This window comes from Hesperophylax consimilis, chromosome 4 (genome assembly GCF_061612785.1).
Source record: "Hesperophylax consimilis isolate HC1 chromosome 4, BYU_Hcon_1.0, whole genome shotgun sequence".
NCBI classification, from domain to species: Eukaryota; Metazoa; Arthropoda; class Insecta; order Trichoptera; family Limnephilidae; genus Hesperophylax; species Hesperophylax consimilis.
In genome coordinates, this window is record NC_142839.1 from 73595 (window position 1) to 92141 (window position 18547).

General features: G+C 33.9%; 1 protein-coding gene across 1 annotated transcript in view; it reads right to left on the reverse strand.

Annotated features, from left to right (window-relative positions):
* Positions 1-995: 995 nt before the first annotated feature.
* LOC149423989 (uncharacterized) overlaps positions 996-18547 on the reverse strand; it is a 51350-nt gene continuing 33798 nt past the window's right edge. The window contains exons 16-19 of the mRNA XM_089651211.1: positions 13379-13492; positions 13165-13257; positions 8544-8612; positions 996-3964 (exon numbers count right to left, since the gene is read on the reverse strand). Coding sequence (XP_089507337.1) covers positions 3803-3964; positions 8544-8612; positions 13165-13257; positions 13379-13492 — 438 coding nt within the window. The 3' untranslated portion in view covers positions 996-3802. The remainder of the gene's footprint in view (positions 3965-8543; positions 8613-13164; positions 13258-13378; positions 13493-18547) is intronic.

An 18547-nucleotide genomic window follows, 5' to 3' on the forward strand; every position in this document is an offset into this window, starting at 1 on the left:
AGACGCGGATAGTGATTTCGTTTTATACGATTTAGAGATACCAATGTATTGTCACAATTACGAATTTGCTAAAAGTTTGTCAGAAAACGGCCTGTATTCCCGTTTTTAGTTCATTATGATCTGGGATGTTCCAGACTATTCCCGATTGTGGAATGCTTTCGAATGTTCTGGACTGTTCTAGAAATTTCTTGAGAGTGAAACTTCCAACCCTTATATCTTCAAAAGCACGCCCTTCAGGTAAAAACGAGATCTTTCTTCATAAATGGGGGATAGAGGTCTACCACATCGTATCCCCATACTTACGTACACTTACTTTTATAATACATATTGATATTGATTACCGAAACTATTACAGAATTGATATAACATTTACTGACCAACTAGGAAGTTCCCGTTTTAGGACAGTCAAATTGTAAATGAGAATTTTTTTCTGTAGTGATGTTTGACTGTTGTAATATTAACATGTTGGCACCCCCTTTTCAAAACCAAAGTTTAAACACCAACATTGCTTACGAAGATCCTGTGAGCAGCATGACGGAGGAAGTAGGTACTACAGAAATATAAAATCTACCCAACATACCATTGTCGACATGTTGGAGAGATAACGCTGAAGTTCAAATGGACAAATTTGATGTGATATTTTGTACTTTGGAAATTTTCTGCCTGCAGCCACTAACAGACACTTTGCACTTTTATTATACTGTTTGTCGACATGCTGAAGTATAAATGAACAAATTCTTTTCTCTATTTTGCACATTGGACAAAGAAATGTTCAATTATGTGTTGCACGATAAGTAAATTTTTACATACATTCTCACTGCTGTTGTGTGTTAAAATGGGCAAAACTTTACTAATACTACCTTTACTAAATTCACCGAAGCACAAAAAAGCCACCTGCAGGGTCTAGCAGCAAAAAAACCGCTAGTATTGTTACTATTATTTAGCTATGTAAAGAAGAGTGTCTGTGGGTTTCTTTGGTATACAAATCTACATTTTTATTCTGAGATTGATGAAATTCTGCATGTGGTCCTTCGAGCCGGATTCTCACACACCTTCAACCAGATGTGCTTTACCTTGAAAACAAGAGGAAGGTTACTGTCCCTTTTCCCACAGCCGGGAACTTCAGCTACTAAAAACTATAATATGGTGAGATTTAATAAAATTCCTTTGGTTTGTTATTTCCACAAGGGAAGAATTTTAATAATATGTAACAGAGCGATGTGGTATTTGGCCATAAATATGTGAGGACAAAATTTTAAAAAACAAGACTGACAACATTATATAGTGAGATTTAATAAAAATCATTTGGTTTGTTATTTCCACAAGGGAAGAATTTCAATAATATATAACAGAGAGATGGGGTATTTGGCCATAAATATGTGAGCACAAAACTTATAAAAACAAGACTGACAACATTATATGGTGAGATTTAATGAAAAATCCTTCAGTTTGTTATTCTACAGAGGAAGAATTTCAATAATATGTAACAGAGAGATGTGGTATTTGGCCATAAATATGTGAGGACAAAATTTGATTTTCCAAGGCATTGGAATGATAACAATATCAGAGAGTAATAATTATTTACGTATATTTACCATACATACAGCACACTTTTTGGTGAATTGATATTTCTAATAACGTGGCAATTATTAATTAACATAAAAATATACACTTCATCAAACTTAACACTACAACACATGGCCAAAAATTATAATACTCAAATACAGTACCGGGCCGTGTCAAGAATCAGAATAACAGAAGGGTATGTATGAGACGATATATGAATGTGAGACTGAGTTGTTTTTGCGGTCTATCCTCTCTGAGAAACGGCTTGATGGTTAGTTAGTTCCCAAATTTTTGTAATTTTAGTTGTAGCCAAAAATGATAATATGTACTTAATTACAGCACCCAAACTTAACCTGAAAAAAAATCGAATAATGCGTCGATTTAAACGCCACACTTGTCAAAAATGCAATTTTTTAATACATGGCCATGACTTCAAGCAAAGCTTTTTGAATATGTATTATGTTTGAGAATGTGAGTTTATTAATATGATGAAATACTAACCATGAATTGAGAATGATAATGATAAATCATGATTATTATAACCGCACAATACTTACATCATCTAGCTGTACAATAGTGGTCTAGAATTCTAGTCTGGAGAATTTAAATCATGCACATTTTGCAAATTAACAAAAAATGGTACTAATGTATATAAAAAAAAAATTGAATTATATAATATATATATATATAGATAACTACATAAGGTCAGTAGGGGGAAATGCGTCAACGGGGTATGAATAGGTTTTATGATAAAGCTAAGAAATCTGCGACCGTGTGTGACATCTAGTATCATACTATATTATCATAATATATACTATATAATTGTTTCAACTCAGCCATTTGGCATTTCATCTGTCTGAATTTGTTTATGTTCCGGTTCAGGATGCTGGAATTGTTGGATAATACCCTTTTCGCATGATCGTGGTTCCTACTTTGGGGATGGTAAGAAAACGATTGAAAGATGTGGTTGTGAGGTCACTATGAGTCACTGTAGTTAATGCTGATGATAACTCCGAACCGATGCTCGACGCAGTTGGTGGGCATGATCGGTGGCGAATTCCCGAGGCCGAAGATCGACACTGGGTCGGTGGATGTAGTCGACGGCAAATCCTCCAGGTCGATGGTCAACACCATATGAATAGGAGATGACAGTGGTGGAGTAGTCGAGGCGATGAAGTCGGTGGCTCTACACCGCATTGGTAGAGACCGGACTTGTAGGTGATGTTCAGCACTGGTGGTTTCTTCCAGGTATTCCAGTGTGAAGTAAGAAACCCGGAAGTACGATGGACCTGGTCGATTGGTGGAACTTGGAATTGGATGAACGAGCTCGCCGCGCAGGAGATGCAGGCCGCAGATGTCGCAGAGCCAAGGCGCCTGGGGGCGCAGGCAAGGGAAGATGTCACAAGGCCAAGCTCTGTTGTAATTTTCCGCAGAGTCAAAGATTAATTGTTACCTCTCCTTTAAAGGCGGGCAACGCCTAGCGGCAGGCCCGTGGCCCATGGTGGCGCGGTGAGGTAAGAGCGGGGTGCGGACGTCTTGCAGTACGCAGGTGAGGTGTGAAGAAAGTTGATGAAAAAAATCATTTCTTTGGACAAATTGTATATATTTGAAAAAGAAAATGTTACATGAAATTGAATTATAATTAAGTAGGTAGATATTTGAGTACCTGCTTACAAATCTTTTGATTTTAGAGGAAATTTTGGTGTTGATTTATTAACTCCTCAAGCTAATTTGTTTGGTTTTTCGAACAAACAGTTATTACCAGCAGAATCAATTTGTTCGCTTTTCGGAACAGCTCATATGTTCTCATAGAAATCATTGTGTCTCCCAACCGTCATATTTACAAATATGAACAAAACGGTGTTAGAAGGAGAAAACAATTAGTTATTTGTGTAAAATGAACTTTTATTTAAATAGAAATCATCAGGTTACTTAATGACTCATATTTTCTATGAATGTTGTTTAATGACTTCTTGGGCTACACCGATGATATACTAATATAATTAGGTACATATTATGTTTCTAGATGTCACACACAGCCACAAATTGTTTAGTTTTCTCATAAAACCTGGTCGCATTCCCCTCTAGCGGACCTTACTTACTGTAAGGTCACTTGAATATAAATACCTAGGTTAAGTGAGTATTCTAAAATTGAGGTGAAATAAATCATTTGACAGTGATTTGGTAATGTTGCAAACAGCTCAAATAGCACAGGATCTATCGGGAATTAGGCATTTTATGCAAAGGTAAAATATTCCAGATTGTTGCCATCCAATGTGGCCAGGAACCTGACGCTCTGGCCTCCCGGCCCCAAGACTCTGATGGGCTGCATCAACTCTTCTGAACTGTTTTCCTCTCCCACAATATCAGGAGCCAGGATCAATTGTTCCTTGAGCATCTGAAACACACAATAAGCATTAGACATGTACCTAGGTCCCAACAATTTTAAGGCGGTTAAGTGAACGTCAATCAAAAAATAAATTAATATGAAATGTTAATATATATTGCTAATGTGTAATGAATATTATAAAAACACCAATGTATGTAATGAATTTTCCGGTACCCACCTATTCTGAAGCCGGCAGTACAATATTGTTTAATTTAAGATTATTTATCTAATTAATGTTTTTTTTTTTAAGATCTTTTCCTACTAAAAAATTTTAAACCACTTCATGCTTTTAAACGAGTCACGCTCGCCGGTTTCAACTTGCAGCGTTCTATTTTTAGCTAACACGAGTAACGCTTGTGTCAGTTTGAATTTGCCTGCAGTTGAGATCGGTCGTGTTTTTGAGTTGCTTATTTTGTTTTTATTATATTGTTTTCGCATTTTCGTGTTTGTATGAATGCATCGTTTTATTAAAAAATATATATTTATCATATCTTATCAATTTGAATTTGAATTTTTTTTTTCAAATAAGATCCCAAACGGATGAATATAAGATATCGAATATAAGATATAAGATAATCAATGTGAAGATATTGATAGTGAATATGAAAATAATGGATCTATGTTTAATATCATGCTTTAAAATCTATCACACTAAATTGAATTATTAATTTAAAAAAAATTACATATGCTTAAATTGTTATATTTTAATTGAAAAAAGTATAAACTTAGAAAAAAACATTTTAAAAAGCCTGATTTTTTTATAAATACTTTTTATTAACACATTGTTTGCGGGAGACGCTTAAAAGCGTCTTTTGCGTACTGTTGGTAGAGAGCGGGAGACGCTTAAAAGCGTTTTTCGTATTTGTACACTATTGGTAAAGCGCGGGAGACGCCAAAATGCGTTGTAGGTACACTTAGAGTAACAATATATTGCGAGTAACGTATGATGTTGGTTACTCTGTGAAGTAAAAATTATGCGTCAGCTCTCGTGACACGTGTACTAGGTACCTGGCAATTCGTAGAATTGGGTCGGGTGGCCGGCCGACTGTGGTCATAAAACATGCACTTGAAATAAAATAACTGTAAGATAAATGTTTCGTTTTTTTTTAAATCTTTATATTTCTTCAGTGAAAGCGATATTGTTTCGTTCAAGACGTTCTCTATTTTCTTTTCTGTCTACATTCCGCTTTAAAAATTTCGTACAAAGTATTTGTGTGCTGTGCTCGAAAATTTATTTGTTACATAATAAAGGGATATTTTTTCATAAAAAATACCCTATAAAATGGACTACGGTAATGATAATCGATTACAATAAATATATGAAAGGCATTGACCTAGCAGACCAATATCTTTCGTATTATTCTATTTTACGAAAAACCACCAAATGGACAGAAAGGCTAGCGATGTATATAATAAATTGTGCATTATTCAACTCATTTGTTGTGTACAACTCCGTAAAAGAAAGGAAAATAAAATATAAACAATTTTTTAAGGAAATCGAAGAGCACTGGGTGGCTGATCAGATTTCGTCAGACCCGGAACCAACACCATCAACATCTGGTATCCGAAAAAAATCTTCAAAATCTGATCCTCCAGGAAGACTATCGATGGATATGCGAAAACATATATTGGAAAAGATTGAAGGCCCTGGTAAAAATAAGAATCTGCGAAAGCGATGTCGTGTGTGCGCGGTACACAAAATACTTAGCGAAACCCGGTACATGTGTAAATTCTATGATGTACCTTTACATGAAGGGAATTGTTTCCAACGATTTCATACTTTCAAACAATATTAGTGTTTAGTGGTGTGTATTTAAAAAAATATATATACTATGTTGAATGTGCATAAAATGACTAAATAGACAATACGACAAAAGTGCAGTTTTTTCAATTTTTTTTTTAAATTTAAACTTATATATCGTAATTGTTTCTTCAAAAATATAAAAATTTGTGACCAGATCATAATAAAAAAATTTGAATAAGGTAAAATACTGAAAATTTTATTTAAATTTGATCAATAGTTCAGAAGTTATAGCTATTTTACATGAAACGAAATTTTGCGCGCCAACATGATAAAATTGCCCGCTTTACGGCGTAGATTGATTAAAAAACCCCCCGCAAACATTGTGTTAAAAAACCCTAGCATTAAGTGGTTAATCACTAACTCCCAACTCAGTCCATTGTTTATCAGTAGACTTAAAAAGTAAACAATGAAAGCAAAAGTACCTATACATTCATTTTATTGCACCCGCAAATGCACTGATAAAAATTATAACTTTTGTTTTTAAACTTTTTATTTTTCTCTCTTGTAACACAAACTAATTCTCACTTTATTTGAATACCTTTGTCATGATTCGTTCGATATGAAATCCACAGAATTTTAAATTAATCCATGCAAATTACGTTAACAATGATAAACATAATTTCACAAACTATTATTCAATTTTAAGATGGCTATCATTTATCACACAACAAGACTGACATTTTTTCACATCTCTTTCTGATACCTTAATAATCTTAGGTTGTAGATATCTCTATCTCACCGCAGTCATGTCCGAAAATCCCTTTAAAATAAATTTTGTATGATACTAAGCATACGTCAGACATGATAGTGTTTACCTCCTTCATCTGTATAGCAAAGAGAATAACGGAGATAGCTTGGGGACAAAACTCAAAGTGACCCACGATAGGAACATACAGTAGCTTCTCATTTGGATGCTGAATGGCACTGGAACTCGCTATTACCGTACGAATATGCACAAATATTAAAAATAAATTAATAATCAGGTAGTTTGTTAAATCCTTTTTTTATATTAATACTATTGCAGCATATATTTTTGGAGGTCATTGACCTAAAGACCCCCGTAGACGAGCCGCCACTGATTTGAAGGAAACTACCTAATAACGTTTAACAGTTGATAAGCATTGGTCTCTGTAATTATTGTGATTATCAATAAAAATAAGTATCCTAATCTAAAACTCCGGTACTAAATAGATACAGTTTTACTGAATCTACTAAGTGACATTATTTATGTGTTCTACAAGCGCTGATAAACATCAATAACCAAATAAATCTCCAATAAATGCTTGTTACCATTCTATACTAAATAATAATATTGAAGTGAGATCTCTCATTGGTCATCAAAATAGTGTCGTTACTGCGGAGATCTCTCATTGGTTATTAAATCTCCATCCGTACTGTTATTGGCTGAGTGTTTGAAATTAAACCAATCACGTTGACTATTATTATTTCTTAATTAACAAGTGATATTCTAATTTAAACAACAACATGAAAAATAATACGAGGGCAAACAAACATAGTAATGACGTTAATCCTATAAATTTAAATGAAATCCTTAACCGGCTCTAAAAAACCCTCAATGACAAACTTAAGAGATGGAAAAAACATTGTTTGTAAGCTAGACGCAAGACTCAAGGACTTTACAGATCAATTAGAACCTATTATAAAATCAGTGGAAATTTTATCTTCACAAATTGAAACTTTAAACACCAAAATGTTAGCTTTGAGCAGTAAAACTGCTAAAATGTTAGCTTTGAGCAGTAAAACCGCTAAAATTGATTATCTGTTCCGATGTCAAAAAGTGAAAACCTCCAGGATATAATAATGAATATATCCCAGAAAGTTGGGTACCAACTACAAAAAGAAGACATTGACTTCATTCATAGAGTGCGACCATGGCCAACGGCAGCTTCTAAAATCACATCCATATCTACATCAAATATAATCATACGTCTTCTTCGGCGAGATTGCAAGGACGCTTTGTTGGTAGCTGCTCGTCGCCACCGGACCTTGACTTCAGCAGATATCGGCCTTCCAGGAGTAGCAAGCCATATATTCCTCAATCATCACCTCACGCCTTCTAACAAGTTACTAATGAAGAAAGCCAGGGAATTTAAAAGTGATAAAAATTATAAATACCTTTGGACAAAAAACTGTTATATATTTACGAAAAAAAATTACGGCTTTCCGGTAATTCGAATTTCTTCTGAGGCAGATATAAACAAAATAGCATGAGTCCTTTCAAATACTCCAATGATTTTTCTTTTCATTTCTATTCGCATTTGGCATTTTTATGTAGCATACACAATTTAAAACTATTCTTAATCTTATAACTTCCAGTAAACAAATTATTTTTAATCAAGTTATGGCATATCATACGTCTCGTAAGAGCTTAAATTTACATCGCACACTTTTTGTCTACATTAATCGAACTCGCATTACTACTTTACAATACCTTTATTTTTATTATTATTAAAATGAAATTTTGGTGATATCTTATTTATGTTTTACAATATGGCTTCTTTAAGATATTTTCCACTGTACCCTAAAAACTTTTAAAAACAAATTAACCTTACAATGTACCTCACAACGATTATTTTTTATTGTTCGCTTATTATTTTAATTATTTCTTTAAATATCTATTTTCTTCCTAACCTGTAACTATAAAAAAGATTGTAAATGGAACTTAACTGGTTTATCTTATATTCAACTAAAATGTAAAATTTATTCACATGTACAACTGTCTGTTTCCTAAATAAACTAAAATAAAAAAATAAATAAACTTACATTGTCATCTTCGTCATCCATTTTTTCACTCAGCTGAACGGGAATAGTTTGTCCATCGTGAGTAGTAACCTACAAATTTTTTTTTTCTTTTTAAATTGTGTAATATTCAAGTCAATTCATCATTGGCCAACCATTTTTTAGTTTTATCACAAAAATATATCGATGGTAAAAAGGCTAAATGACAGATACCACCCTAGAGGAAATTGAGTTAACAAACAGAATTTGAAGCTGATTTGATTGATTCAACTCCCATGTAGATGGAAGAACCTTTTTTGGATTTACATCAAATGCCCTCCGGTACTACGTTCAAAAACGAATGGATTTATTTCACACAAAATTGTGTTTAGGTGTACCAGGTTGATTTTGGTATTTATCCTACATGACCCTAAAAGTAAAAAAAATTACACCCGACTGTTCAGCGAATTTGGCGTATTGGTGGTTTAATACTGTTATCACCTCAATCATTTTACTTCCTGCAAAATGAAACTAGTACATATGTCATTTGAACCAATTAACTTCAAACGTATGAATGACGAAACACACGGTAAGTCCTTTGACCCATAAGACTAAATTAGACTAGACACGGCATATCCATTGAAAAATGACCCCAACACAATTTTGGTTTGATTCACGTGCACATTTATGAAAAGGGCCTTTTTGGGTGCTCGCGGGTACGGGGTTGGGAACCCCTGGTCTAGAGTTTACTTATTTTGCTTCCCAGAGTGGAAGATACTACCAGTATCGCCCTGGTGTAAGACCACCATTCAGAATTGAAACGTTGCTCCAAATGGCTTTAGCCGTGTTTAGTGACTAGATCTGAATAGCCAGGTACTTCCCCACCTTCCTCTTTCCCTTCCCCACTTACCTTCGGCCTCACAACATCCAATTGGGGATGCCATAGTCTCACTGGCTCCAGACGGGAGCAGTTGGGACTCTTGTGAGGTATTCACTATAAAAAAAAAAAAAAAAAAAAAAGCTATGGCTGGGCAAGTTCATTTTTTCAGTCACAAAAATAACCCAGATCCAAATATTTTTGTTGTTTGTTTTTGGGGTGTTATGCCGTGTTGCGCTAACTCCTTCTTTAGCCGACATTTCGGACAGCGTTGCAGTGTCCATCATCAGGGCAGATCCGGTAGATCCGAAGATGTGTAAGATACCGGATCTGCCCTGATGATGGACACTGCAACGCTGTCCGAAACGTCGGCTAAAGAAGGAGTTAGCGCAACACGGCATAACACCCCAAAAACAAACAACAAAAATGCTTTTGGCCGTGAGAATCTAAAAACTTACCAGATCCAAATATTTTAGAATGTACCTATCGCAGAATTTATTTTAGAAAATGTAATCAGCTATCTGAATACAAAAAAATATACCTTACTTAATATAGAATTTCACTATCGACAAGTAAATTTTCTGACGTCATCTTTCAAACTAGTCGCAATCACTTTTAACGAATACATATAAACAATAGGACATGGCACATGATAATTATTGATGTGTTGGTTAAAATCACGCGTTTTTACTTGATACGCGCAAAAAACTTTAGAAGTATGGGTTATTTTTTCGGGCTTGTCTCTGATTCAGGGTTGTATTAAGTACACAATTATTTGCGTGTTAAATTATATGAAAAAATCGCGTCGTTGAGTAATTTATTTTGTGTGTACTATGTTAATTACATTTTTCTTTTCATTGAAAAAATATATATTACAAAGTATTTATATATATATTACCCTTACCTTTATAATTATATATTGAGCAATTTTTAAATTTTACCTGAATCAGCGCAACAGATATTAGTGACAAGCGATGTTGTTTTTTGTCATATTTATTTTTATAGTTATAACTATTGCTGTAGAGGTGATGAAGGTGGTGGAAGATATGTTACATGAAAAGGAACGTTCATGTAGGCTTAAAATTTTAGGTATAGGAATAAATATTTTCTATATACATTCCGATAATTATTCTTAAAATGTCTTATTTTCGCTAAAGTTTCCCACAAACCGAGAAAAAATTGAGAAATGGATATAAGCAATCCGGATTCAATTATGTGAAAATAACTGGGTAATATTTATTATACATTGTATATTTACAAATACGGAAAAAAAGAATATTTGCTAATTTATTTTTAAAAAGCGGATTGCAGGCCTTTAACGAATGAATGAACAGGTTTCTGGTTGAACTTTTAGTAAATTTCGAATACATTCATTATTACGATGTCGGAATAGAGTTTTTCTAATTTATTTAAAAAAGGGATTGCAGGCCCTTAACGAATGAATTAACAAGTTTTAGTAAATTTCGAATACATTAGTTATCACGATATCGGAACACGTTGACCGTACCATCATCAGGAAACCATGTGTGCTCAAATTATTTTCATCCCAAACGTTTAGACTGCAATTTCCTTCAGGTCCTTTATAATCTTTGAGCATGCTGTGTGGAGGAGAGAATGTAATATACCTACAAATTAGGTATCGTTGCTTAATCTGAGAAAGGTTATTTTAATTACTAGTTGTTATTGTCTAGCTTTGATTAAGCACCATCTATATATTTCACAAAAAAGGCACTACAAAAATAAACCTAATAGGCATTTCTCTGAAATCGTATGACATTACAGCAGTTAATATACGAAATAAATGTCGGTCCTACCCGATCGGCGTGCATTTGGCGAGGTTGTTGGCGCGGTTCACTCCAATCCTTGGGAAGGAAGGTACAATCATCATTTTTTCCGTAGAGATATGTAAGATAGATTTCCGTAGATTCCGTAAATTGTGCCTATATTCGAAAAAAGGAGACAAACACAATGTAAAAATGTAAAAGCTTATTTAATGGCGGTCACTCTGGGATTCCATCGAAAATCACAGCACAGTCAACTAGATTATGGATTAATTAGACAAAAGTCTTGATTCGGGCGGATATCGCGATGTTATATTATTAATTATCCTTAATAATATTTTATGCACTATAGTTACAGTAGAACCTCATTAATTCTAAATCCACGGGACCTCAAAAATCAAATTCCCGCGTAATTCATGAATTTATGAAAAAAAAAAAAAACGCCGAAAATCGAGTTCCTCGGCCGCCCCTCCATACTCGGGTAGTATCTTAGGAGTAGATTCGTATTAATACGAATTATTCCCGTGTAAATCGAGTTCCTCGGCCGCCCCTCCATACTCGGGTAGTATCTTAGGAGTAGATTCGTATTAATACGAATTATTCCCGTGTAAATCGAGTTCCTCGGCCGCCCCTCCATACTCGGGTAGTATCTTAGGAGTAGATTCGTATTAATACGAATTATTCCCGTGTAAATCGAGTTCCTCGGCCGCCCCTCCATACTCGGGTAGTATCTTAGGAGTAGATTCGTATTAATAAGAATTATTCCCGTGTAAATCGAATTTTCGCAGCCGATTACCGCCGCGGTCGGCTCTTCAACTTCAGTTATTCAAAGTAAATTCGTAAAAATACATTATATTATTACGCATAAATCGAAATTTCGCGACCGACCCTTTAAATTCAGATATTTGATGTAAATTCGTAAAGATATGATATATTTCAGCGTAAATCGAAATTTCGCGATCGAGTTCTGTCGCGGCTGACCCACTAAATTTAGATACTTGGTGTAAATTCCTAAAACTAAAATTTATTTTCGCAAAAATCGAATGTTTTCGAATTACACGAACATTAATTACGAATTATTAATAATTACGAATTAACAAATTTCAAATTAAAAAAGCATTTTATATGAAAAAAAATTTCTAGGGATATTTTTTGGCGAAAATTTCTATTTACGCTTTTTTTCGAATTATCGGGGTTCTACTGTGTATATAGACTCAAACCAATAATCCTCCAATTTTGTTCAGCAATGTTGGAGTTAAACCTTTTTGCTTCACACAATCTAGCAATTGCCATAGCATTAAATCTCTTTGCTTCAAACAAAATAACTTAACCATTTTTATTGTTTGTTTTTGGGGTGTTATGCCGTGTTGCGCTAACTCCTTCTTTAGCCGACGTTTCCGTTGGCATTTCGCACTTGGACGGGCCCAGGCCACAAACAAATAAGCACAAACTCGACAACCAAAATTTACACATCTTCGGATCTACCGGATCTGCCCTGATGATGGACACTGCAATGCTGTCCGAAACGTCGGCTAAAGAAGGAGTTAGCGCAACACGGCATAATACCTCAAAAACAAACAATAAAAATGCTTTTGGCCGTGAGAATCTAAAAACTTACCTTACTTAACCATTGTTCTTAAAAAGTTTTCATCATGCTGAGAATAAATCATTAGTAATTTTATCAGCAATTTATTTATCCTTAAACTTTTTTGAAGGTCATTTTGTTGAAATGCCAGTTACTTAGAAACGAAAGTATCCAAATGTTTCTAAAAATACTAAAAATGTTTTTTTAATATTCTGACGTAATAGTTTTGATTTTTATTAATAGTAAAAAAAAGTTATGCTCATTATTCATTAAAAAAAAAACTTTGATTTCCTCTCTTGTAAAATTTACAATATGGCGCATCCGTTATTTAGCCTTTTTACCATTGATTTGTGTTTGATTGATTATGTATTTAAATTTGAATGGTATACTTTTGCTTATTGATAAATAGGAAAATGATCCCACCTGCAATGATTTTCCTCCGTCTGATGAAGTGATTGCTAATTGAGTTCCATCGTGCATTGTAAAATGTAGTGGATTACCATCTTCATCAGTTACCTGTATTAAAAAATAATAATTAAAAATTAAGTTTATTAAAATTTTATCTTTCTTTGTGGGATTCCATTAGGTATCCTAAAAAAATGTCATTATGTAAAAAAAAAAACAGATGTATAAATACCTGATCAAACATAGCTTCAGGTAAAGATTGTTGGTTTTGTTCATATGTGCCGTCGTCTTCCATGGTTTCTGTACTATATAAATCACATTCACCCAGCGTCTTCACATCAGCATCCTAAAAATGGAAAACACATAATTAAAAATTACAATTATCCACAAATTAATCCATTTACGTTTCACAGTGGAATACGTACATATAAGGAATAATAATATTAATATTAATTACTGATATAAACATGAAATAATTGTGAAATAACTCCTACGCCAAGCTCAAGAGCTAGCACTCTTCATTGGAATAGAATTTCAATAACATATGTTTTTCACTATTACCTATTATTACCTAATTTTATGTACAATGTAACAATGTTATAAGTTAAACAATAAAAAAAAATTAAAAAAAGGATAGACGTTGTGCAATCAGAAAATGTTCTTATGTGGTATGGATAATGTGACAAGAGTTGACTCCAATAAACAAGCTTAGCATTGAATGTATTTGTGAATCGGGATACGCTTCCACCGCCAGTGAAAAGCCCTTTTTCTTGTTTATGCTCACTTATTGCAAATAGCGGAAGTGGGACAGCAAGTGTATATATTTGATTGTCGTTAAAGAATACTGTTAAAAAGCATACAGCATGTCCTATTTATATTTTTAGTTTGCGACGTTATTATTAGATTCATTTGTGTCAGTTTTTCTGTTACAATTTGTTTATTTTACTTTCCAACTCATTTATTCATTGGACTACGTATACATACTACTAATAAATATAGGATACTAGCTGACCTGGCAAACGTTGTTTTGCTATATAAATTATTTGTAGTGAACATTTTGGTTGTTAAATAAAAAATAACGAATGTATTGTAAGTGTGTGGGAATGGGATCTATGACAGAAAGAGGAATGGAGCGCCGTAGACGATGACCGCTGATAAAAAAAAAAAAAAAAAAAAACAAAGATTCATTTTCTCAATTCAATGTATTTCATTAAAGTAATGGACATATTCATTGTTTGATCTCTTAAAAGATAAATGAAAAGTGAAAAAAAGTAATATATTTTTTATCCTTAAGTAGGAAAATGAAATGAAGAAAAACAATTTTAATTTTTAAGAGCAATTGAGTGTACAATATTTTTTGTCAGTCCGTCTTTAGCCAACACAAATAAGCCCACGCGAGGACACGCCACGTATAATTGTCCATGTGAAAAACATGGTGTTTCCAAATCTAAGCCACAAACAGACCTCGTACGGCCTTGCGACTTATTGATTGTCATTGCGAAAGCCAATCTAATAGGAAATTGAATGCATTTGAATTCAATTGGCAAGTCTGTGTGAATCATTAGAATTTGTAGCAGCAAAATATTTTCTTCTCGGAATTTGCCATTCAAAATGGTGGCTTCGATAATGTTTTTCATAAATTTTTTAATGACCAATCGCATGCCAATGCACAGCCGTGGTGGTTTCAAATTCAGAAGTAAAATAACCAGAAATCCAACTTTCAGTCATAGAAGGTTCAAAAACTCTGTTGGATAATTTACAGCTTTGTTGGCATCGCAAACTGTATCGATCGATTTGTATGATGCCAAGTCGCCTGGCAACGACTGCTGTAACTTGAAGTTTAAGTCGTCGACGTCCACATTTTTTGCTGCCAAAATGGCTCTTTCTGCCAGACACGCATGATTTATGTATTATGTGCATACATCGGGAAATATGCGGTGAATGAGAGCATTTTACTAATCAACGATTGCGCAGAAATTATTGGACAATTTGATGCATCCAGTATTTTCATAGACAGCAATTTTTTACCGTCGATACCTGACAATTGGTTCGAGAATGTTTCAGCAGGTTGATCTTGTAGCATTTGGACGCGCATGTTTATTTTTAGCTGGACTTTTTCAACATCGCCACAGTGGCGATGACTTCAAGCAAGCGTTGATCTCATCAGCGTACGTTGAACGTGGAATGATGGGAAGTGTTTGTCTGAAATCACCTGAAAGGAGTAACAGAATGCCGCCGAATAGTCTTTCTTTTTTTTATATCTTTGAGTGTTCTGTTCAATGCCTCAAGAGAATGTTTATGTGCAATAGCGCATTCATCACAGATGATAATTTTGCATTTTTTCAGCACTGTGGCCATGGACGATTGTTTTTTTTATGTTGCACACGGTCGTAAATGATTTTTTCTTCATGAGTCAGTAGTGGGACATTGTGAGTAATAATCGGTACCATTTCTGCAGTATCGTACTGCAGTTCACAATTCATTTCAGTGTCAGAATTATTAAATCAGAAGCACTTCGTTTTGGCAAACTCATACCGAAATGATTGAGTGATAACGATTGGCAATGACAATGCAAAGATCCGCGATAGCAATCAATGCCTCATTGTACATGGCGTCGTTGAATGTAATCGTTAGTTCGTTGCACCGTGGACAAATTCGTTGCAATATATCGAATCGTCATTGAATCTATGTGCTTATCCAACAACGTGTCTGCTCGTCCCGGGAAACATGTTGTTACGTAATGCAAATAAGCAATAGGTACCGGACTCCCAAAATGCCGGATAAAACCCTACCAGTTTTTAGTTCCAACATGTGCCGCAAACACGGCGCCAGTCGCGTTCGAACGCGGCACAAACTAAGCCCGCGGACATGACCCGTGACCCGCCAGTACAAAGCAAATGCTCCTAGAGCTCGGGCACGACAATTGTTGTGCTGAAAATTCCCGCGTCTGACTCGAACGCTTTGTGCCAAGGCCTCCCGCCGCATCGCAGCCAGCTCCATTTAAATAAGATGGGCATCTTATTTGAATAAACCAGATGACAGGTCATTTTTACCTTCCTGGCCGACTCGAGGGATTGCCTAAATCTCAACCAACGCAATGCTCAAGATGCACTTGAGTCGTTATTAACCTGTTTTTCCCCTGATGTGTCGTGTCTTGTTGTAAATTAATTATTAATCTTGATATTAATCAAAATATTGAATCATTTTATTACTTGCTGGATAAAATTATTTCAGATCTCATCCCACTCATTCATTTTAAAGAATCAAAATATCCGAGATGGTTCAATAAAGAACTTGTTCAATTAACTGCCCTTAAAAAAGTTTTACATAAGAAATACAATAAAGAAGACAGGTCTTTATCAAATTATATTGAATTTAAAAACGTTAGAAAAGATTGTAAAATCTTATCAAAAATGTGCTACAATTCTTTTATTAATAATGTTGAAACTTCAATAAATCATAATGTAAAGTATTTTTGGAACTATGCCAAATCAATGAAAAATAACAACTTTGGTATACCCGCCAACTTGGAATATGCAGGTAAAAAGGCCAAAGACCCAAAGACACTCAAAGTATCGCTGACCTTTTTGCTGATTTTTTTAAAAAGCGTTTATGAATGTGAGACACCAGTTTCTGCTAGTACAGTATCAAATTTTACTACTGATCATAATCTTAATTTATCTTTTATCCACATAGAATATAATGATATATTGACTGAACTAAAATTACTAGATCAAAGCAAAAGTGGTGGACCAGATAAAATACCTCCTGTATTTTTGAATAATTGTGCTACCAATCTGGCGTATCCTTTATATTTGCTGTTTAATCAGTCTTTACGAACAGGATATTTTCCTACTAAATGGAAATTCAGCTTTCTTACGCCTATTTTTAAAAAAGACGATAAACACGAGGTGATTAATTACAGACCGGTGTGCCTTTTATCAACAATTCCTAAAGTTTTTGAAAAAATTCTTCTTAAAAAAGTTATTTTCCGATTAAACCACGTCATTTCTCCTAAACAACATAGTTTCTCTACTGGCAAATCTACCCTTACTAGCTTGTTAACATATCAAAACTATATATCTGATTCTATGTCTAGTAAATGTCAAGTTGACTCTATTTATACCGATTTTAGTAAGGCGTTCGATAAAGTCAATCATGAGTTATTGCTGAATAAACTCCATAAATTCGGTATAGGTGGTTCACTATATAAGTGGTTTAATAGTTTCTTGACCAACAGGTTACTGGCTGTTAAAATTGATGGCACATTTTCATACAAATTCACTGCTACGAGTGGTGTTCCCCAGGGATCACACTTAGGTCCAATCCTGTTTATATTATTTGTCAATGATGTATTGTATATTTTCAATGATGTTCAAGTGTTAATGTTTGCAGACGACCTGAAATTATTCAAAGCAATCAGAAACATTAACGATTGCCATATATTGTCAAATAACTTGTCAAGATTAATTATACGGTGTCGTGATAACCGCTTGCAACTTAACATAAGCAAATGTCAAATTATGAGGTTTCATCGAATAAAGTATCCAATATTTTATACATATATTTTATAATCGATATATTTTGTATAAATAACACAAAAAGTTGTTTTTTTTATCAATTTTCGGGTTTTTTCTGAAATATATCAGATTATTTTGTAAAATTTCTTCAGTTTTTTTATCCTCAATGTTTTCAAAAACACCCAGAGAGGCATCCAACTTTCGTTTTTTAGAGTAAGAGGATAATTGGAAAAAAATATAACAAAAATAAAAGTTTTCTGAAATTAATTAAAGCTATAATGAAACCGAAAAGTCGTGACATTTCAATAATAAATAGAAAATTTTTGTAACTTGTTTAGTGCTGATAAATAACATTCTGTTTCAAATAAATGTATATTTGGCTAGATTTTATAGTTGGGTGAATATATTCATCTTTGCTTTCAGACGTATAGACAGTGATTTCTGTGCATTTTTTATGCAATGCACATTTCTGCTGCTAAGGGTGGCAGGTAATCTGGAAAATTATTACCTTATTACAATATTCTACCATAAGTTGTCACAACTAATGATCAGACATCATAATCGAATAGAATTGGTGGTGTTTTCACATCGCATTCCTTCCAGATAATAATTTCACAAAATTTCCTTGTAAAAAGATTATGTACATTTACCAGAGAAGGTAATTTTATCTTGTTATTCGCATCATACCTATATTCTTATGAAGTGGTCATCATCTATTACCATCATTACCATGCATAAGAGCAGATATTCGCCAAACCAATCGCAATGCCGTGAATCACCAGTTTGAACAGTTATCAAATAATTTTGGAATACTCGTAGATGTATTAATTTAAAAATTATATTATAAGGCTTCGTTTTTATACGGTTGCCTCCGTATCTTA